We start from the raw sequence: 22,046 nt of genomic DNA, 5'->3' as shown, positions 1-22,046 counted from the left end.
GACAGACCTGTCTGGGAAATACAGCCAGGAGGCTCCTCAGAAGAAAGGCTGGTGAGACTTTGGACATGTATCATCAGGAGGGGCCAGTCCCTCGAGAAGGACAGCATGCGTGGTAAACGGGCCAATGAGAAAAGAGGAAGACCCTCCTGGGCGGACGCATTGTCTGCAACAATGGGCTCAAAGGGACGATTGTGTGCCTGGCTCGGGAGCAAGCCATATTTTGTTCTGTTGAGCATGTTGCTGCCAAGAGTCGGAACTGACTGGACTCTGATGTCAAGTGGCCTAGGAGGAAGTTTCATGTGGGCTTTGGGCTCAGACAGGCCTGGGTCTAAATCTCCAGTCTCACAGGAAAGTGGTTCTTGGACTAACAGTTTCCCTCCCAGCCTCAGCCCCCTCACCTAGGGAGCAGAAATGCCTGCCTTGTGCCAGGGTTGCAGGGTCAGAGATAGAGCAAGAAGCCGCCCTACGGTGCCCGACAGATCCAGAGCACTCTATTTGGTCGAATTTGTCAACCAAAAAGTTAGAAACACCTGTCCTCAGGCAACTGACGTTGGGAACTTTTATGTGGAACTGTGCATCGGTCATGACACGCACCCTGTCAATATCCACAGAATGAAATCTCGTTTCAAAGACCAGGAGAGAGAGGTTAAAAAGTGGACACAGAGGAGAAGGAAGGGGGGACGGGGAAGCACATTGGGGCATAGAGAAAGAAAAAAAGGGGGTGAGAAACACCCCCTTTGGTCTTGCTTGAACCATTGCTGGAGTTGGGGGCGGGGTAAAGGCTGGGAAACCGCTGAAAACGGAATCCCTGGGGCCAGTATGCGCCACATGTTTGTCTTCTCTCCCACCACCTCTGCCCCTGGGGTCAGGAGCAGCCGCAAGCAGTCAGTGAGCGCAGAAATAGCCCTCGCATCCTTGGGCCCAGCTGGGCTGGGGCCCGAAAATAGATGAAACCTGAGCTGGAGGAGCTGGCCAGAGTGACCTTCACAGAAGGGACAGCAAAGGTCATGGCAGAGTGAAGTGTCACCCAGTTGGAGGCCAGGGACGGGCTCATCCCCCAAATCTCAGAGGGGGGCATCCCAGAACCCACTCCAGGGCTGGACAGCTAGGGGCAAACCAGACTGGCAGCCCATGACCCCAAGCAGTGGGATGGTCCCCCCATTTGGAAGCAACAAGTTATGTAATCTGGTGGCTGTCCGAATCGGAGATGTTTATGGGAGGGGGAGAGGCTGCACAAGATAGCCTAGAGAATTCTGCTAAGCTGGCACCCCTCCTGTGCCCATTTGCTCTGGGAGGACTTCAGTAATCTGCAGTTCCTACCTGGTCTGGCCCCTGGGGGGAGCTCTATCGGGGCAAGGATGCAGGGTCAGCAGCTGGTGGGAGGGTCTTCGTGTAAAGGAGGGAAAGGATTCAAGTGCAGATTAGTTACAAGATTCTTAACAGCTCAGGTTTGATGAACTCAGAAGCCGCCTGCCCCTACTGAACCCTCACTGAGCCTTGGCTAGAATGTTCCAGGACAGGACGCTCACCCCCTCCCAAGACAGCAACCATCTGCTCTGACTGGAGGCAAAATTCTCTGTGTCTTGATGCACAGTGTGTCCTGGGTCCCAGCCTCGGGGCGGGGCGGGGAGGGGGTGCTCTGAGTCTTATCTTCTTTAGCATAAAGATCTCCAGCCCTCCAGCCTCAGGATGGGCCAGGGAAGGCATCTTAGGAGCCTTAGGACTTAAAATCCAGGTTAGGATTTAACCTGGGCCCTAAAGGACAGGAGGGTTGACCTCGCATGTGCCAGGGCCCTCAAGGGGTAGAGGACCGCATTAGCCAGTGCTTGAGTGGGCAAGGCCAGGGAGGAGGGAGGTCGAGGGAGGCCAGTCTGAGGCTGGCACTGGGGCTGCACTGAGCAGAGCCACCCAGCCCTGCCGGTCCGAGGTGACAGAGGCAGGCTTGGGCACTGTCAGAGGGGCCCTCGGGAGCACAACTAGTTTCTTTATCAGGGCCCACCCCCAGCCCTCAAGTCCTATTTGTTTCAACTCACATGGGGAGCTATGGGTGACTTTAACAGCAGGTCAGCCTGCAGCCGCCTGGCCACCTGCTGCCTCTCTGCCGCCCACACCCGCCCGCCAGCTCATTCACTGTCTCCATAAACATCCTCCTGCCGACTGAGAGCTGGCACAGGGCAGGGGGAGGAGCCAGTGAGGTGAGGTGCATGGCCTGCAGGCAAAGGGGTTAGCTACCCCCAGTGTTGTGGGGTACGGGTTGGGCTGCTAACCACAAGGTCAGTAGTTCGAAACCCTGAGCTGCTCCTCAGGAGACAGGGGTCGAGGTACAGTCTTGGAAAGCCAGAGGGGCGGTTCCATTCTGTCCGAGGTTTGCTGTGAGTCAGAATCACCTTGAGTGGCTGGGCAGTCCCCTGAAAGCCACGCCTGCCTCCAAAGGAGAGCTGAGAGCAACAAGCATATTTTCCAAGACCACAGACTCACCCACCTAGCCGGATTCGGACAATCCATGAGTGTGCGTGATCCTCAAAAGATACAAACACGTACACACATTTGAAGGGTTTTAAAAAGTTAGTGGAAAAATACCATTATCTTTTCATTCTGTTTCTCCATGAAGCACCCTCCCCACCGTGTGTGTGTGTGTGTGTGTGTGTGTGTGTCCAAATCTCACCATTATCTAATGAGTTCTGACTCACAGCAGCTCTGTAGGACAGAGCAGACCTGCTCCCTACACTTTCCAAGACTATCACTCTTCACAGGCACAGGTAGCCTCATCTTTCCCTCACAGAGTGGCTGGTGGGTCTGAACCACCAGCCTTGTGCTTAGCAGTCCACTGCTCGTCCTACAGTGCCCCCAAGGCTACTGTACACACCCACGCGGAGGGGGGGGGGAGAGAGAGAGAATCCTTGTGTCCAATGGAATCCAACATTCCTGAAGTCTAGGATGCAGGCACAGAGTCCCTGTGGCCTCGCTCTGCACCTGCCATCGGGCTCGCAGAGACCTCTGTCGAATCCCTGGGCTTCACGGAAGCCAGCCAGAGACCCACGGACAAGGTCCCAAGATCTGATTCTGATGGCAGGGCTTTTCCTGCTGTCCTGATCCAGGGGCTTTGTGCACAGGCGCTTTCTTATCCTTGGAGGACTGGCTTGGGAATGGGCGGGGTGTCTCTTTGGGATGATGTTTTAAAGTTAGGTATACTTTTCAACCTGAACATGTTTGCATTTGTACACTCACTTCTTCAAGACCGGCGAGCCTCACCAGAGAGGGGGCAGCACAGAGAAGCTGCGGAACTTGCCCGAAGCTAGTGCGTGGCCAAGACAAGTCCTGATGCAGTCAGGTCTCCTGCTTCTGACACAAGGGCTTTGTCCCCAGCTCTAAGACCCAATTTCTCTCCTCCACATATACACTGTCTCCAGACCCCCAAAAAGCGATACGAGGCAGAAGTGTAAGAAGCCACCATGTTTTGTGAATGAAAACCACGCCAGCATTGGCTCTTTCAATTGTATATGCCCATCCTGGCTGGAAGTTCAAGAGCATCATGAACAATGGGACCCATCACTGCCCCCAGGAGCCTGCAGGGAGCTAGGACGCAGGCAGACCCATCTGGTTACCAAATCAGGACCCTAGGCACCCCACTGGTCTTCTCCAAAATAATACTGCAGGCTCCCAGCATCCTGTCGCCCTTCTCCACATATCACCCAGCAGGCAGGCTGATCCTCAGGGGTCATAGAAAGGTAGCAGTCTGCATGCAGCCAGACTTGACAGAGAGATCAGATAGACTCATATCTAGAGGAACTGAGAGGTAATATCCAAGGTCCCGGGTTCAACTCTCAGCTCCAGCAACTACCGGTCACGTGACCTTGAGCCAGTGATTGGGTTTCTCTGAGCCTCCATTTCCTGGTCTACAAAATTGGTACAATACTACCGTCTTCTTGAGGGCTGACGGGAGGATAAAATTAAATCCAGTGCATGGAAGTCCTGGGTCAAAGCCTGCACCTACGAGGCACTCTGAGAGTGAACATGAGGAATAGAGGAGCGACAGGAACTAACGATGCATGATGATCCCGTGCACATGGAAGACTTCGCTGTCTTCATCAAGAGGGACACAGTGCCCGGGGATCCTGCCACTCAAAGCGCCGCGTGCCTGGGCACTGAGGAGGAAGTGGGTCAGGCAGGGCAGGGCAGGGCAGGCTAGAGTCAGCTCTTGGTCATAGTGACAGAATTTGGGATCCGCAGACACGGAGTGCCCAGAAGGACCTCTGAAACTGAGGAGGCAGTGGTCAGATTTTTCTTCTTGTTAAAAAGTCAACTGGAAATGAAAATTGCGTCCGAGAAGAAGAAGTCGTGATCCGCATCTTCAACTCTTTCCCCATCTCAAGAGCTTGGCTCAGGCCTCCTTAAACTAATATTTGCCTCTCGGCCCCTGGCAGCCACGGCTAAGAGTAAACATTGGTTTAGCCTGGGAATCGGAAGCCTCAGATAGCCCCGTGTGGTCCTTGGGCGGGCCCACTGCCACTGTTGATGCCATTATATTGGGGCACGCCCTGCACAGAGGACCGGATGCAGGGGCCTTATCCCCCAGTAGGCTTGGGTCCCTCACAGTGGGGCAGCAGGGCTGGCCTGACACCCCAGAGAAGCTACCCTGAGAGTCTGCACATCTCTCTCCTGGGCCAGAGAGTGGAGTCTTCTAACAAGAGCAGGAGCAGAGCAGACTGCCACAGCCCCTTGGAGGGCACCTGCCTCATGCCCTCCGACCATACTCCTGGGCTCAGCCACTGCCCTTCTGATCTGTCAACAGGCCTCCCCCGGCTGACTTTAGGCCGGGAGACCTGGGTTCCGGCCTGGCCTGGCTTCTGACCAGCCGAGCTGATTTAAGCACTTCGCTGGGCCTCACACTTCTGTCACCCACGATTGCTCTTACTGGACAGCTTGACTCCACAGCAGCCGTCTACTCCCATGGTCACCAACCCCTTCCCCTAGCTGTGTGCACACACTCCCTCCTCACAGGGTACCTACCGCCTTTCCATCATCCTCTTCCCTCCTTCCCTTCAACTCCCCAAAGTGGTCTTACCACTGTGGTTAGGTGCCAGCAAGGAATCCGACTCATAGAGACCTGAATCCAGGACAGAGAAGAGCTACCTGTGGGGTTTTCTAAGTGTCGTGTGTATGGGAGCCGATTGCCAGGTCTTTTCTCCTACGGAGCAGCTGGTGGGTTTGAACTGTGGATCTTTCCATTAGCAGTTGAGCGTTGAGCCATTTTCCCACCACGGTTCTCCTTCTCACTGGGAATTCTCACCTCGGTGTCTGCATAGGCGCCTAGATCCCCTGCTGTCTGGTCTCAAAGGCTCCTCCCCAACCAAGACATGCTCTTTAACCCCCCATGGTGCCTGACTTGAAGTCCATCTCTCTGAGAAGTCCTCCTGGATTGCTTCCCAGATGCACCCCGACATTCACTCTTCAGCATCCCCTCAATTGCAGAACAGGAAGTGGGCCATCTCACCAGGTACATAGACTATTCCCCGATGTAAGCACTCCTTAGAGAAACGGGACTGGGTTTCCATGTTTCCCTACACCCCAGACCCTGCAGCCCTGGTGGGTGCAGAGAGATGCTCAGGCAGGGGGTAGGGGGAATGGTCCTTGAAGTGGAGTCTGGCTCACCAGCCTGCTGCCATGACCCACAGCTACTCTTTCTGCGCCAACATGTCTAAGAGGAGCCGGGAGACCTTAAAACTGGGATAGGAGCTTATCTTTCCACGTATTAATCACCCCATAAAACTTGTGTTTATTTTGTTGCTGGCAAGTCCTTCCTAGAGGTAGGAAGCTGTTATACTTGGGGAGGGCAGCCCAGGCTTAGGCCAGGGTGCTCGGGGATAGCGGGCGATCTGTGAACTCCTGCATGTCAGGTCCACGGGGAGCCTGGAGGCCTGAAGTTGGCCCACAGGGACCATGAAGTCCCATCGGGACACTTGCCCTAGAGGTGCCTGCTGAAGACAGACACAGCCACGGGCCTCGCCTGTCTGGCCTGGTGTTTGCCTCATGACGCCTCTGGTCTGGCTAACAGACTGGGTGGGACGTGGAGGCCATTGGCCAAGGTTCCAGGCAGAGGCAGGAGGGTAGGGGTTCAGGGCCAGCTGGGAACCCCTAAAGATCAGACCATGGGTATGGAGGGCGATCACCATAGGAAAGACTGGCTTAGCTTCAGGGACGCCATGACAGTCAGCTACACTCTTCAGGAAGAGAAATGAGACACCCACACACAAACACACCACCCCCTGAGCCGTGGGGAAAGCAGAGAGAGGCCCAGAGAGAGGGTGTTGTCTCCAGGTGAGAGGCAGTGGGCAAGGAGGGCAAGGAGGGGGAGAAGGGAGGGGAGGGGGTCAGAGGGAAGAGGAAATTGACCTTGAGGCTAATAAGGCAGTTGGAAGGATCCCAGAGGGCAGGGTCAGAGAAGGAGTCCACCTCAGAAGATAGCTTGGTTGGACTTTCTTCTTCTTTTTTTCCCCCATTTTAAAAATCAATTTAGGAAGAACAAAATGAAGAGGTATTTTAATCTGCTAATTGAATTGAGGGACCATCATCAATGTTTGGAAACGCCCAGGGATTATGGTGATTTACAGCAGAGACTGAATCTGCCAGCCCTCGGCTTTACTGGGTGTCCAAAGAGGAGCCTGCTGGGAAATCCACATGCAACTGAAAATACTGTAGGAAAATCCATTTATAGTCAAACAGGGACTGGAGCCAGGCCAGGGCAGGCTCCTGGGCTCCGGACACCCCCTTCAGGGGTCCCTGCAGTCCCCTGGGGATCAGAAGCCTCCTCTCACCTAGAACGACCCCCTTCATCCACCCCTCCCCACCCCCCAGGTGCTCCTAGGGTATGTGGGTTCAGCAGAGCCCCTCTTCTGAGAAGGCTTCCTGGTGGCCTGACTCTAGATGCCAGCACGGCGACAGGAAAAGCACTGCTTGTGGCCCGAGTCCCTGTTCCACCACAGATCTACACCGGCAAGCCAGGTGGGCCTGGGCCTCTGTTTTCTCCCTGCCAAATGGAGATAAAACTCCCTCCATCCAGAGCAGGCAGCCGGAAGGTGAAATGGTGAACACTGGATGGAAACCAGCCCCGGTGCGTGGCCGGATCCTGGCCCTTCAGCAATTCACTGTCTTCTCCTGAGTAATGCTGGTGGTGTCAGCTTTGGGTCCCCACTTTCCCGGGGAGCCTGGGGAAGCCTGGGGACGGGACTGGGTCTACCTCCAGGCCCTGCCCACTCCTACTTTCCTTCCTGCACCAGGTCATGCGTCCCGATACTGCCCTCCTACCCACCCTGAAGATGCCACTGAGCCTCCTCCACAGGCCAGGCCCGACTTGGACAGTGCAGCCAATGCCTCAGCGTTGAGAGACTGCCCATGTGGTGCATTGGCCCCCAAGGACAGAGAACTGGGCGCTGCCAGGAAGGCTTCAGGGAGGAGGCTGCTTTTGAGCATGGTCTGAGAGCCAGCAATGGGGACCGTGGAGAAGGGCACTCCTGCTTAGGGAAGAGCAAGAACATGCATGGCCTTTGCTTTTTCAACGCCCCCTGGCCACGACGTCCCCCTCACAGCCAGGTCGCAGGCGAGAAGCTCAAGGCTCCAACAGCGGTGACCATGCGGGACGCCGACTCAAGGACCATTCAAATGTCAAGCGCAGAGGGCCCCTAGGCAGGAGGAGATGTGGACGGAACTTGAGAGGAGGCTTGGCCCCCTTCTGGAGGGGTGGGGATGGCTGACTGCCATCGGCTTCCTGGGTATCAGCCCCTCACAAGGACCCTGCGAGTTAAGCATCACCTCCATCTGACGGCTGAGGAGACAGAAACCCCACAGAGAGTCCGTGTAGCCCAGGTGCACAATCCTTCAAACCTCTGGCAGGTAGAGGTCCTGCAGGAGCCCCCACTGCATGCCGCAGCTGGTCCGCCTTCCTCGGGAGCTGAGAATGGGTCACAGCCTAGCCGGGGGCTCCTGCCACAGCGGTATAGATACAGAAATGCTTCGCTCCCCAAACTATTGGGTCAAGAAAACAGTTTCCTGATGTTTGGAATGCCAGAGAAACGCTGCTGAACGGGACTCAAACAACCCACTCACTGTCATCGACTCGATTCCGACGCAGAGCAGCCCGGTAGGACAGGGCAGACCTGCCCCTGTTGAGCGTCCAAGACTGTTACCCTGTATGGGAGTAGAAAACCCCATCTTTCTTCTGCTACAGACTCGCTGGGGGTTTTGAGCCACTGGCCTTGAAGTTAGCAGCCCAACTAGCAACCACTACGGGGATAAAAAAGGGCTCCCTCATGCACGGCTGGATCCACAGGGAACCCAGAACAGATGAACCCCTCGGGACCAATCGTGAGAGTAGCCATACCAGGAGGGTAAGGGGAAGGTGGGGGGAGAAAGGAGGAACCTATCACAATGACCTACATATAATCCCCTCCCAGGGGGACCGGCAACAGAAAAGTAGGTGAAGGGAGGCATCGGTCAGTGTGAGACATGAAAAAATAATAATTTATAAATTATCAAGGGTTCATGAGGGAGGGGGGAAAATGAGGAGCTGATACCAAGGGTTCAAGCAGAAACAAAATGTTTTGAGAATGATGATGGCAGCAAATGTACAAATGTGCTTGACACAATGGATGGATGTATGGATTGTAATGAGCTGTATGAGCTCCCAACAAAATGATTAAAAATAAATAAATAAAGGAACTGTGGACCAAAGAGCTTCACTGGGCCTGGGATCTAAAGAGAAAGCAGTTTTTAGCCACCTCCACAGCCCGGAGAGGGGCAGGGATGGGCAGTGGGAAGGATGCGTGTTGGCTGAGCAGCTGCTTGGTGGCCGGGGCTCTGCTGGGCACTTTGCTCACCACATTCAATCTTCCCACCAACCCACTTAACAGATGAAGAAGCTGAGACTCGGGCAGGCTGGGCCTCGGCATGGCCCATCTACCAAGGGGTCGACACACTCTCTCACACACACACATGCATTCACACATACACGCACACGTGCACAAGGGCACCAGACGAGAAGGACCCTGGGCTGGACGTCAAGAGACCCAAGTGCTAGTCCTAACTTAGCCACCAACTCACTGAGTGTCCCCCCAGCAACTCCAGCCCCTCCACCAGCCCTGGCATGTTAAGGTCTCACGCATGCCATGCCCCCTCCCCCTGACCGTGGAGAAGCCTGGTGCCCTCTCCTGCTCCTCATCTCGCCCCCCCAGGAGGCCCTCTCACTTCCCTGCAAGGAACAGCCTTATGCTGGGAACCAAGGCGCAGCTCCCAGAGTCTGAAGCCCCTCACCCACCAGCCCCACTGCTTTCTGCTCTCCCTCCCATCCCCTGCACCCCACATCTCTACAAAAAGCAGCAGGGTGGGGGCTGGAGCGCAGCCTCCTGGGGCTGAGGGTTCCTTCGGAGTGACCAGCTCCCCTCACTGGGCAGGCACTGGAGTATGATGGGGAGCATTATGCACCTCCTGAGGGGCGGTCCTCAAGGCTGCCTACTGCGGCTGTGGGGGTTGTACATGGCATGGCACAGTCTGAAGGGGGCGCGAGTCGGAGCTGTGGGCCTGGGGATGGGTGGCCCTTCCCCGAGCAGTGCACACAAAGGCCTCAGTGCCCACGTGGTTGCCCTCCCCCCCAAATTCCCCCTACTGTCCCCACCTGACAGGACTGAGTATGGCAGCAGAGGGGTGGCACTCACCGAGCAGCTGGACGCCCCGCGTGAGGCCGTAGACATCCACCAGGGCCCAGAGCGGGTCAGCCGTGCGGACCCCGCTGAAGAAGAGCATGCCAGCAGAGTCGTTGATGCGGTAGAAGACGCGGCCCTTCTTGTCCACCCAGAAGGCAATGATGTTGCCTTCGTTGGCAAACTCCTCTGGCAGTGCCTTGGCCCAGAAGCCGCTCTGGGACACCAGGTCGGGGCAGGCATACTTGGGCAGCGAGTCCGGGTGGATGCGGGACGGGTCCTTGCTGGTGAAGCCCAGGCGCAGGGCCCCGCTCCAGCAGCACTGCTTCTTGATGATCTGGGCGGACAGAGGGCCGGCTCAGATGGCCCTGCGCCCAGCCTCTGCACCCCCAGTCAGACCCTGCTCTGCAGACCACCCAGCGTACCCCCCAGGGAGCCTTCCCATCAGGCTTGTTCGAGCCAGTGGGTCCCACGGCCACTCTACTCCCCGAGGTCCTCATTGGGAAGGTTGAGAAAGGAGAAGAAACGGGAAAGAAAAAGCAGGGGGTCAGGGCTGGGGAGAGGAGGGCATGGGCCCAGGGCTGCCAGTGACAAAGGCGGCAGGCAGCGAGGGAGAGGCTGAGAGGCCCAATGGGGAGGCAGCGAGGGGCAGCAGGGAGAAGCCCCACCTTCAGGCGGACTTGCTCGTAGATGAGGACAGGGCGGTTACTGAAGGTGATGGCGTTGCAGAAGCTGGCCTGCCTCTTGACGGCCTTGTGGCTGAGGTCCATGAGGATCTGAGAGCCCTTGGTGTGGGGGTGGAAGAGCAGCGGGGTGGTCGGGAGCCCGCCACTGGACAGCGCCGGCGCGCAGTGCTTCTGCTTGTGGTGGCATCGGTGGGAGGTGACCGGGAAGGGGCCCCCAATGGGGTCTGCAAAGGAAGAAGCCGCATGGGTCAGAGCACTGGGCGGTTCCAAGAGCTGGGCCCAGGTCCCCTGAGGGAGGGCAGAGGGCAAAGGCATAAGCTGAAGCTGCCCCACTGCCCTCCCAGGACCATCAGTGCCCGCGGGGCCTCTGCCACCTTGTACCACTGCCCTTCTGCTAGCAGACCAGGCTACACCCTACCACTTGTCATGCTGCACCATGTGCAACTGTCACAGGAGCCCAGGTGAAGCGGAGGTTCCGTGCTAGCCTGAAATCTGCAGAACCACGGGCCTCAGGGTTCTCAGAAACTCAACGGGGGCCAGTCTAGCCTGTCTCATAGGGTCACCGCAATCGGTAGAGACTCGCCGGCGACTGAATGTTCAGCTCTGTACCCATCACCACCCAACATCTTCATTTATTACCATCGTGACTCTACCACACTCAGAGGTTCTGTAGGGTGGAGTGGAGCTGTCCCTTCCAGTTCCCTGGGCTATACAGCTTTGTGGGAGCTGACAGCCTCATCTCTCTCCCTTGCAGTGGTTGGTGGGTTCAAACCGCTGACCCTGCCGCTCCCAGCCCAACACTTCATCTACTATGTCATGCATCAGAATTGACTCGCCGGCAGTGAGTCTAGTTTCAGTTTATTGGAGGCTCTGACAGCTCTGAATAACAACATACGTAAAGATGTGTTTGTTCTGTTTTTTAGCCTACCTCCTCCCAGAACTTCCGTCTGCCATCACCTTTCACCCACTGCCACCATCTATCGTGACCCATCAGTTACCATCTCCCACCATGGTGCCACCTTCTACCATGATCTTTTGCCAGCAGCCCTCCTCCACCAGCCTAATAAATGCAGCACCCTTGCCACCACTGCCCACCACCCTTCACCGTCACTCGCCCCTACTCTCCCTTAGTTACTCCCTGGCTAGACTCGACCTGTATGCACTGCATATCTGCGGAGTACCAGGCCCTCTCCTCGGCGCCGGAGATGCAGGCACGGAACACACAGGAGCCTGCACTCAAGATGCCAACAGTCCAGGAAGACAGACAGGCCTGGGGGAGCGCCCTTCGCAAAGGCAGGCGGTGATTTCACAAGAACGGGAGTCGCCGCAAGCACATGTCACACGTCACCCAGGGCCCCCAGCGGCTCCTGTAGCAATTGTTGCATGGGAACCTCAAGTGCTCCCCTCCCCCCAAAACACAGTAAAAGACGGTTTGAAAGACGAGGCTGACAGTGACAAGCGCCAAGGGGACTATCACCAGCCGGCTCCTCTGGAAAGCTTCCTGGAGGAGGGAGAGCAAGGCTGCCCTGCACTGGACATGGGACCTTGGACGTGTCATTGCTACCAGACGTTGGTGGGGGGCCGGAGGGGGCAGCAGTTACACGTCCAGGATCACGCCCTCCCTCCTCCACTGCCAGGCTTCCTCCCTGCCCCACACTGCCCATGCCCGAACCTTCTTGGGCGCAGGTGGGCTAGCTTCACTGTCTTCCTACCGGGCACCTCTGCTCTCTCTCCAAGGACTCCTGGCCAGAGAGACACGGCGCTTTCTCGGCAGACAGCTCTGCCCGCTGGCATGCAGTCAGTTCCAACTCATGACTGTCCTCAGAGGGATTCCAGTGGCTGACGTTTTTAGGAAAGCGATCACCAGGTCTTTCTCGGTCTCTCGGTTGGCAGCGAAGTGTAATACCCAGGGACACCCCCACCCCCACCCCGACATCTCTGCCACATCCCCAAACGGGACAGCAAGCAGGTCTTGGTGCAGGCCCTTGGCAGCCAGAGCACCAGCCCTGCCTCCGTCCCGACTGACTGGCTGTGTGACATTGGGAATGTCATTTCCCCTCTGGGACAATGGGAGGCCTCTAACCTGTCGCTCAGGTGTGTCAGCCCAACTGGCAGCATTCAAACCGTCCGAGGACCCAGGTGGGGAGTTGTTTGCTTCTTCCCCAGGGTCTTCTGGGAAAGGAAGCTGCCTACCATCCTGCCACTTCGAGGGCAGAGAGACCGTGGAGGAGCTGGCAGGACAGGGGTGGGGAGGGGTACAAAGCCTCAGAAGGTGACAGGTAGCTTCTGGGATGTCTCAATTTTGGTCCCTGCAGGGCAGGGATGGACTCGTGCTGTTTGGTAGGCTGGGCTTGCCCAGAGGCCTTCCACTCCCTGAGCTAGGGGGGGCTGGGGTAGTTTCCAGGAAGAAGATGGGGCAGAGAAGGGAGGGAGGATCCTAGGAATGGGCCCTGCCCAGAGCCCAGTCCAGGCTAGGTTTGCATTCGTTTGCATTACTTTGCATGCTGGCTTCCTCCTTCCCAGGAGGGTTCCAGACCCCTCTCCACAGCGCAGGGCCAGCAGGACACCTGCCCAAGACCTCCTCAGGCCTCTCTGGAGCAGCGGGGGCCACTGGGTGGATGTGGCATGACAAGCTGCTCATCCTGGTCACACCAAGAGAGCCAGGCTGAAACTGCCAAGCATCGTGCCTAGCGCCCGAGCGCCTTCCTGCCTCGGGGTCCTCTTGCTCAAAGGACACCCAGCCTGGAAGGAGCAGATGGGCCACGGGCAGTGGAGGTCACTCCAGGGAGGGGGACCTTTGGGGCAAAGGGCACTTGGCTATCAGAGCCATGTCTAGAAAAGCCGCCCGTTCGGACTGTTTGACTTGGGCTTTCCCCCAAACAGCTGCTTGGGGAGAGGCCGGATTCCATGTTAGATGTACCCATGGGTAGAAAGGAAAGCACAGAGAGAAGAAACCTGCAGGATAAATGGATGCCCAAGAAGGGGTCATGGATGCAGTGGACTCCTCAGCATGCGCCTAACAAGGGGGAGGAGTTCCAACATAACTGCCGAGGGAAAGAAGAGGAGGTGGGGAATAAGAACCTGGGGACCAGCTCTCTGTTCTCTCCAAAGCTCCTTCCTCGCCTTCCCACCCTGTGCCCATTTTCTCAAATCCTGGAAGTTGTACACTAAGCTGTAGTGATAAAAAACAGGTAGGTGGTTGCCTGAAGCTAGGGCAGCAAGGAGGAAGAGGAGGAGGAGTTACAAAGGGGCAGGAGGGAATGTTCAGGATAGATGGGTATGTTTGGGACCTTGATGATTATGGTGGTGGTTTCGTGGGAATCTGCACGTGACAAAACTCATCAAATTGTACTTTAAATATGTGCACTCTAGGGTCCATCAATTACACTTCAACGAAGCAGATTTTTACCACTTGCAGGGCCCGACAGCTGATTGCAGCCCCTCTTCTAAGGGCCCCCTTCTGCAGCTCCCATGCAGAATCCAATGACCCAGGCCAAGGCCTCTTCTGCTGGCGTCCCCATTAGGCTATGGGAGCCCTCAGCAAAGGCCCACGGGCACCGGCTCTGGACCAATACAGCCCCAGACGGGCCGCACACACCCCAGCCTAACCTCTGAGCCCAGCCCTTCCCAGGAGTACAGATCCTCTGCCAATTCTAGGGTTAGTTGGTGGGTGGGGGAAGACAGGTGGCACAGGTCCAGTCACCCTGGCTGGTAGCAGAGAAGATGGAGAAGGGGGTCAGAGTTAGGGCCCCTGGCCCCTGGAGGGACAAGATGCACCCAGACATAGGGTCTCGCAAACACATATGCATGGTCACACACACCTGTGAGCACAGAAAGGTAATCACGTGGGCCAGACCCAAAGAATCACAGCCATGCAGCACGCGTACCTGGGGATGCAGCTACACCCATGGATGCACAGAATGGAACACACTAACCACACCCAGCACGCGTGCAACATGGAATGCATCACTGCACCCCCTTGTGCCTCACACGCTCCCACCTGCCAGGCTTGGAACTGTTTTTCACACACTTTCCGATTTTATCTTTGCAGCGAGGAGAAAAATGCTCAGTCCAGTTCGCCCAGGAGAATTCTGAGCCACCTGGCTCCAGGGTGAAGTGACGTGCTCAAGGTCATGCAGCCAGCAGGAGGGGAATCAAGGAGCCCGATTCATAGCAGCCTACTTCTGGGCCTGGGTCATTCGTCATTGAGCATAACTGCGGGCTTGGGAAGTGATTTATGACACACATTCAAATACAACCAGCACTGCCTTGGGGAGTGCGGCGCTGATGTCAATGAAGGCGGGCCTCAGAACAAGAGGGGGGAGTAGTTGAACCCCTGAAGAATGACATCATGCCCCTGAACTGGAGGTGCAGAACCTTCAATGGGGGGAGGGGAGCGGGGAGGGATTTGCTGCGTAGATTCCCCACAACGACGAAATGCATGTGGATAAAGTTATATTTTGACAAGGACAAAGTACATAGTCAGGACTAATAAAATGTGAAACCAATACACCAAAGACATCCACGGGACGCCTGAAAGGAGCTCACGAGTAGCCCCGCGGGGCACGGGCAGTATTCCAGCCTCGTCGACCACCTACACTCCACAGGCACACGCCACCAGAGCACCAAGGGGACCCAGGTTCTCAGCCCTCAAGCATTGCTGCTGACACGCAAAGTGGCGCGGTCCAGGCGGAGAATGCATTTGGGCAGTTTCCTAGAAACAGCTACCCTCTGACCCTGCAGCTCCACTCCTGGGGGTTCACTCAGGGCAAAAACCAAACACGAAAACCTATAGCCACACGATGACCTACACGCAAAGCTGGGGCTATGGCAGCCTGATTCAACACCGCCCCAACGTGGAGACAACGCAAGCGTCCTTTAAGTGGTGAGCGGGTATCCTTCACACGATGAACTCTTGCTCTCGTTGCACCAGGTGCTGTCGAGTTGGTTCCAAGGCAGGCAGAGCGACCCAGTGTGCGGCAGAATGTACAACAGTGTGCAGTAGAATGCACAACAGTGTGCGTACAAGAATGTGCAGCAGACTGAAAGCCCGCCCGGCCCCGAGGCAAGTGTTCAAAGGCAAAGAGAACGAAGGCATGCCTGACCCAAGGCATGGTCTTTCCAATCGCCTCATCTGCACGGGTAAAGCTGGACAGGTGAACTGGGGAAACCAAAGGAGAAACGGAAACCTCTGAATTAGGGTGTTGGCAAAAAATACTGCTGTACCATGGACGGTCCGAACAACCAGCAGATGAGCCAGAATGCTCCTGAGCGACAAGGCCGGTCAGCCTTGGCCTTGCGTCCTTTGGGCCCATTATCAGAAGGAACCGACTCCATGCTTGGGAAAGCGTAAGAGCTCAGTGAGTTGGTAGACACCACGGCTGTCAACAATGGGCTCCAAGGAGCACCAGTGGTGAGGGCACAGCGGGACTCAGCCGTGAAGAGGACTGTGACCACAGAACCAGCGCACCCCGGGGGGCCTCAAACACAGGCTCCTGAGTGGAAGATGTCAGACCGACAGCACAGGGAAGTCAACCAGTATTGCTGCTAGGTCCTACGTCACACACACACTGGTTTATCCAAAGCGTGTTGGACACGTTTCTGTGATCAGGGGTTGGCTGACTGCACACTAGGCCTCTCAGCACCGCCCTGGCTTCTGGGGGTGGGGGGGCCTGCTGGGCCAGGTAAATTCAAGACAGAGGTCAGCTCAGAAAGTTATGGTCGCTGTTTGGGACCATTCCAAAAGAAACATCTTGATAAGGTTTCTCGAAGGATGCAAGATAATCCATGGGGGCTTATGAGGAAGAAGTTTTAAGAAAATTAAAAAGTGCTTTGGAAAGTTTTACCACGGAATTTCTTCCATCAAGACTCCCCACCTGCTCATACTAGCAAGGGTTGTCCTAGGAGAATTGTGTTGGGAAACCTGACCCCATCCACCCCACAGCCCTAATGTTGACTTCAGCCTTTGGTTTGCTTCCCAAACTCAGAGAACATTTCAAAGGAGCAGGATTGGAGTCTCTGGGGGATGTCACGACGTCATGTAAATCAGAGAGTGCAGGACCCTGCAGGAAGGGTTAGAACCAGTCTTCAGACACGTACAGACCTAGATGGAGGACGTGTTGAGAAATGAGAGCTTCGCATTTCTATGACTATTGTTTAATAGAGGGTCCTATGATTTGATAGCAGCATTTTTTAATTTACCCTCATACAGATCGTATGCTTCCGTCTGTATGACCGTCTGGGAAAAAGCAAAACTAGAGTCCAGAGCTCCGTGGCTGCCAGGGGCTTGATGGGAGAAGCAACGTGAACCCCAAGAGGCTCGAGGCAATGTTTGAAGGTGATGGAAATGGTTCTGCACCTTGATGATGACGGCAATGCCACAACTTGTGAGGGGCTGGTGGCCCCGTCCGGGGTACCCAGGACGGAGGCCAGGCAGGCTTGTTTGTAGGGGATACTGCCCGTTTCTCACCATCTCAGAGATTGTGCTGCTAGGCCTAGTGACACCTCATTCACCACACCACAGGGTTAGCACCAGAGTCAACCCCTCTTTGCAAATCCACAAACCCTGAAGGGGCTGAGCACCCAGTCAGCGAGGTCAACACAGGCTACTCTGTGGTGAAAGGCAGGTGAAGCCGTTCACTGCCTTTCACCACATCCCATGTGAAACAGTCCACTACAGAAGAGGCCGGAAACTCATGTAAACCTGTAGTTACTCTGCTTCCTGGGGGGCCTGCCCTGCCTCCATCGGCCGTTGAAGACAGTACTGCCTGGTCCACCACGATCAGCTGCGATCCACGGGGCTTTCATAGGCTGCTTGTTGATGACCAGGCCTTCCTTCCTCGTCTGTCTTCATCTGGAAGTTCCCAGGAAGGCTTCTGAGCATCATAGAAACACACAAGCCTCCCCACTGACGGTGAGTGGTGACTGGGCATGAGGTGCATTGGCTAGGAACCGAACCTGGGTCTCCCACAGGAGGGTCGAGAACTCTATCATTGAGACACACAATCTCATGTCCGAAGTCATCCTCCCCACAGTACCAGATGGCAGCCTGAGGAGAGAGGGGAGTGTGATGTGGGGGAGGCAGGGCTGGGTCACCAGGCAAGAGATCAGCCGCCACGAGGGTGCACTGTGAGGCGCTAAGCCTGCGCACTGCACACCAGCCACACCAGGGGCAAATGGTGCCATGCCACCTGATACCCCACCAAGCCTCCTGGGAGGGCCCAAGGACAGCTTAAATGTCTTGGAACCTACGGTGATGCCCCCCGCCACCCCTTTCCTCCCTGGCCAAAGCTGGTGCCAACACAATGAAAATTCCCCCCCACAGTCCATTCCTCCTCTTGGGCATTTATGAGCTACCAGACACAGCCTGGCCAGCCCTCAGGGTGACCTGCAGCCAGCTCCAGATCACATTCCTGCCCCCTAACTACCAACCATGTCCCAGAGCAGACTCCTGGATACTAGCTAGCTGCCTCCACAGGGACCTCCTCCCTTCCCCCACTAAGAAGTTCTGCCCCGGAACCATCCTGGCAGAGTGCCATGGTGGGCTCCCCCAGGCTGCCAAGGAGAGGCAGGGTCTGACCTCCAAGTGGATGCACAAGCAATATCTTACTGCACGCCACCAATGCCCCAGTCAGACCCTCAGAGGTTCAGATACATGCTAAGGTCACCCAGCCAGAGTGAGGAGCCCAGATCTGAACCAGGGCCTGGGCAGCACCTAGTTCAATGCACCATCGGTTCGAATCCTGGCTCTGTTCCTAACCAAGGGGGACCTCAGAGAGCCCCGCTATCCATGTGTGAGGAAGTCTGTAAAGGGGCTCTTGTGAAGAATAAATAAGACAGCAGATGTCAAGCTTACTGCATGGTTATTGTTGTTATTGGTGTTACTCTTGCCCTTAGTGTTACTCTTGTCCTTAGTACTACTCTTGTCCTTAGCGTTACTCTTGTCCTTAGCGTTACTCTTGCCCTTAGTACTACTCTTGTCCTTAGTGTTACTCTTGTCCTTAGTGTTACTCTTGTCCTTAGTACTACTCTTGTCCTTAGTGTTACTCTTGCCCTTAGTATTACTCCTGTCCTTAGTGTTACTCTTGTCCTTAGTGTTACTCTTGCCCTTAGTGTTACTCTTGCCCTTAGTGTTACTCTTGTCCTTAGTGTTACTCCTGTCCTTAGTGTTACTCTTGCCCTTAGTGTTACTCTTGTCCTTAGTGTTACTCTTGTCCTTAGTACTACTCTTGTCCTTAGTGTTACTCTTGTCCTTAGTGTTACTCTTGCCTTAGTACTACTCTTGTCCTTAGTACTACTCTTGCCCTTAGTGTTACTCTTGTCCTTAGTGTTACTCTTGTCCTTAGTGTTACTCTTGTCCTTAGTACTACTCTTGTCCTTAGTGTTACTCTTGCCCTTAGTGTTACTCTTGCCCTTAGTACTACTCTTGTCCTTAGCGTTACTCTTGCCCTTAGTACTACTCTTGTCCTTAGTGTTACTCTTGTCCTTAGTGTTACTCTTGTCCTTAGCGTTACTCTTGCCCTTAGTACTACTCTTGTCCTTAGTGTTACTCTTGTCCTTAGTACTACTCTTGTCCTTAGTGTTACTCTTGTCCTTAGTGTTACTCTTGCCCTTAGTACTACTCTTGTCCTTAGTGTTACTCTTGCCCTTAGTGTTACTCTTGCCCTTAGTACTACTCTTGTCCTTAGTACTACTCTTGTCCTTAGTGTTACTCTTGCCCTTAGTATTACTCCTGTCCTTAGTGTTACTCTTGCCCTTAGTGTTACTCTTGTCCTTAGTGTTACTCTTGTCCTTAGTGTTACTCTTGTCCTTAGTACTACTCTTGCCCTTAGTGTTACTCTTGTCCTTAGTGTTACTCTTGCCCTTAGTGTTACTCTTGCCCTTAGTACTACTCTTGTCCTTAGTGTTACTCTTGCCCTTAGGGTTACTCCTGTCCTTAGTGTTACTCTTGTCCTTAGTACTACTCTTGTCCTTAGTGTTACTCTTGCCCTTAGTGTTACTCTTGCCCTTAGTGTTACTCTTGCCCTTAGTGTTACTCTTGCCCTTAGTGTTACTCTTGCCCTTAGTACTACTCTTGTCCTTAGTACTACTCTTGTCCTTAGTACTACTCTTGTCCTTAGTGTTACTCTTGCCCTTAGTGTTACTCTTGCCCTTAGTACTACTCTTGTCCTTAGTACTACTCTTGTCCTTAGTGTTACTCTTGCCCTTAGTGTTACTCTTGCCCTTAGTGTTACTCTTGTCCTTAGTGTTACTCTTGTCATTAGTGTTACTCTTGTCCTTAGCGTTACTCTTGTCCTTAGTGTTACTCTTGTCCTTAGTGTTATGCTTGTCCTTAGAGCTATTCTTGTCCTTAGTGTTACTTTTGTCCTTAGCGTTACTCTTGCTCTTAGTACTACTCTTACTATCACCCCATGCTTTCCTACTTCCACATCTCAACTCCAGCAATTCCCCCATCCCTTTTCTCTTCTCTCCCAGTCCAACCTGCACCTAAGTCCCACCCATCTTTTAAAGCCAGCCAAATCCCACTGTGCTACGGAAGCCTTCCTGGGCCTGCTCAGCCCTCTGGACCCCGAACACCAGGTTCTGACCCAGAGTCTGAATGCCAGTGCCTCACAGTCATCGGGCTCCTCTTTTGAGAGGGAGGCTTGCCCCCAGGGCCGTGGAGTTCCTTGAAAGACAGTGGGTTGTGTTCTCAAATGCTGGCCATGCCCAGGCTTGCTATATGACCCCGGACAATGGGATTCACCTCTCTGGACCTTGCTGCTCTTCTCTGTTCATCCGGAACCATCACCGCTGCCATGCCCACCTCTCAGGGCTGCTGTGAGGACCCAGTGAGTCCAGAGGAAAACAAGAGTGCTGTGAGTCCTTAACGCCCGATTCCAGCTCCAGGCTTGTTCTGTCTTCGTCTTACTGAAAGCCACATCTTTGGCATCGCAGGAAGGGACGGCTTATCCAATCAACCCAGAAGGAGGCTGGACACTCTGTCTTATAAGACCCCAATGTCCCTGATCCCAGATTAGCTGGGCAGCCCCGATTTGGGCTTGGTTATGGGTGCTGATTGATCAGGGGCCCGTTGGGAGGCGCTGAGGGGTGGGGGCAGGTCCGGGGTAACGGCAGAAACAAACTCTTCATGGTTCCTTAGCGCCCCCTTCTCTACTCCAGGCCATGGCCCAAGCTGCTTCCTCAGTTGAGAACCTTTCCTTCTTCCTCTCTTCCTAGGTCCCTCACCTTCCTCACTCGACCTTCAGATGTTGGTTTTAAAACCCACTTTCTCCCAGAAGCCTCTCGGAGGCCCACTTTAGGCTACCATGTCACCCTGCCACCGAGCACCCCCTGAGGGCAGCCATTCTCAGCCTGGCTTGGCCTGAGGCAGCCAGGGCTCCGACTCACACCGGCTCAGCTTCTCCCTCCTCAAGTAGAAGCTGGGGCTGTGTGTACGGTCCCTGGGAGAAGTAGGAGAGTCCTCACTGCGAACACTCTCTGCCTTTTTCCGCTCACCTTCTGGCTGGGAAAGGCTGGAGGGTTCTTTGTCTGCCTGCCTGCCTGCCTGTCTGTCTCCCGGGTGGACTGTGAGCCTCCTGAGGGACCAGATGGGCCCGGCTTTGTCTCTGGGGTCTCCCTGGTGCCTAGTTCAGCCCTCAGAGCAGGTGCTGAATGGAAGTTGGAAGAACTGCAGCATTCCATTCTTCAATGCACAGATCCATGGGCATGGATCTTGGGAGCGCCTACTTGATGCCCTGCCTATCTATGGCCTGTGGAGAAATGAGAGACAGAGAAGACAAAGGGAGCCTGCCCAGCACCGAGATCCCACTGCACTTACTGGGTGACAGTCCTGCCTGATAAGATCCTTCAATAGCTCCCCGGTCGCCTGCAGGGGGAAAGAAGGAAGCGAGGAAAGGCCAAGAGGGCTGGTTCTTGGTGGATCAAACATTGCACCAGATGCCTTTAAGATGCACCTTGTCTCACCTACCCAGTCCCCTCAAAGGTCAGTATCTGGGGAAGCGGCCCCTAAGGTGACCCCAGTGACCCCAATGACCCCTCTTGGCACTCATGCCTTTGTGTGATCTCCTCCCCATTTAATGTGGGCTGGATCCAGCCACCAGTTTCTAATTAATAGAACGCAGTCGATGACACAGGATGTCCCCCCACCCCAAGGTTGGATTATAAAAGGGCGGTAGCTTCCAGCTGGGTAACTCTCTCTCTTGAATTGTTCCCTTTGGGAGAAGCCAGGAGTGGCGCTGTGAGGCAGACCCACAGAGAAGCCCGGGTGGTAAGGAACCAAGACCTGCCCTTAACCGTGAGTCAGGTTGGCTGTGGAGGCCTTGCAGTCGGGCCTTCAGATGAGACCATGGCCTCAGTCGATAAGTTATTTGCAACCTCCCGAGAGACACCAAACCAGAAGCACCAAGCTCAGCTGTGCCTAGACTGCTGACCCACAGAAGCTGTATGCTAATACATGCTTGTGATTTCATGCCACTAGATGTTTGATAACCTGTTATGTGACAGTAAAAAATGAATGCAGTGTCAATCACTCCATTTTACCAATAAGAAAACAACGCCTCTTGGAGGTAAATTCTTTACCCACGGTCACATAGCTGGCATGAAGCAGACCTGTCTTGCTGCACAGTGGATCCAGTGGGCCCCAGACCGCTGGCCAGCACGCTCAGCC

At 55.0% G+C, this 22,046-nt stretch overlaps 1 protein-coding gene across 1 annotated transcript in view; it reads right to left on the bottom strand.

Moving 5' to 3' along the window:
* The window catches only part of NEURL1 (neuralized E3 ubiquitin protein ligase 1), a 79,900-nt gene that overhangs the window by 7,232 nt on the left and 50,622 nt on the right, over positions 1-22,046 (bottom strand). The window contains exons 2-3 of the mRNA XM_075534323.1: positions 10,361-10,602; positions 9,708-10,029 (exon numbers count right to left, since the gene is read on the bottom strand). Coding sequence (XP_075390438.1) covers positions 9,708-10,029; positions 10,361-10,602 — 564 coding nt within the window. The remainder of the gene's footprint in view (positions 1-9,707; positions 10,030-10,360; positions 10,603-22,046) is intronic.

This window comes from Tenrec ecaudatus, chromosome 16, assembly GCF_050624435.1.
Source record: "Tenrec ecaudatus isolate mTenEca1 chromosome 16, mTenEca1.hap1, whole genome shotgun sequence".
Classification (NCBI taxonomy): Eukaryota; Metazoa; Chordata; class Mammalia; order Afrosoricida; family Tenrecidae; genus Tenrec; species Tenrec ecaudatus.
The sequence above is the reverse complement of the archived record's forward strand: the minus strand, read 5'-3'. Positions and strand labels throughout refer to the sequence as shown.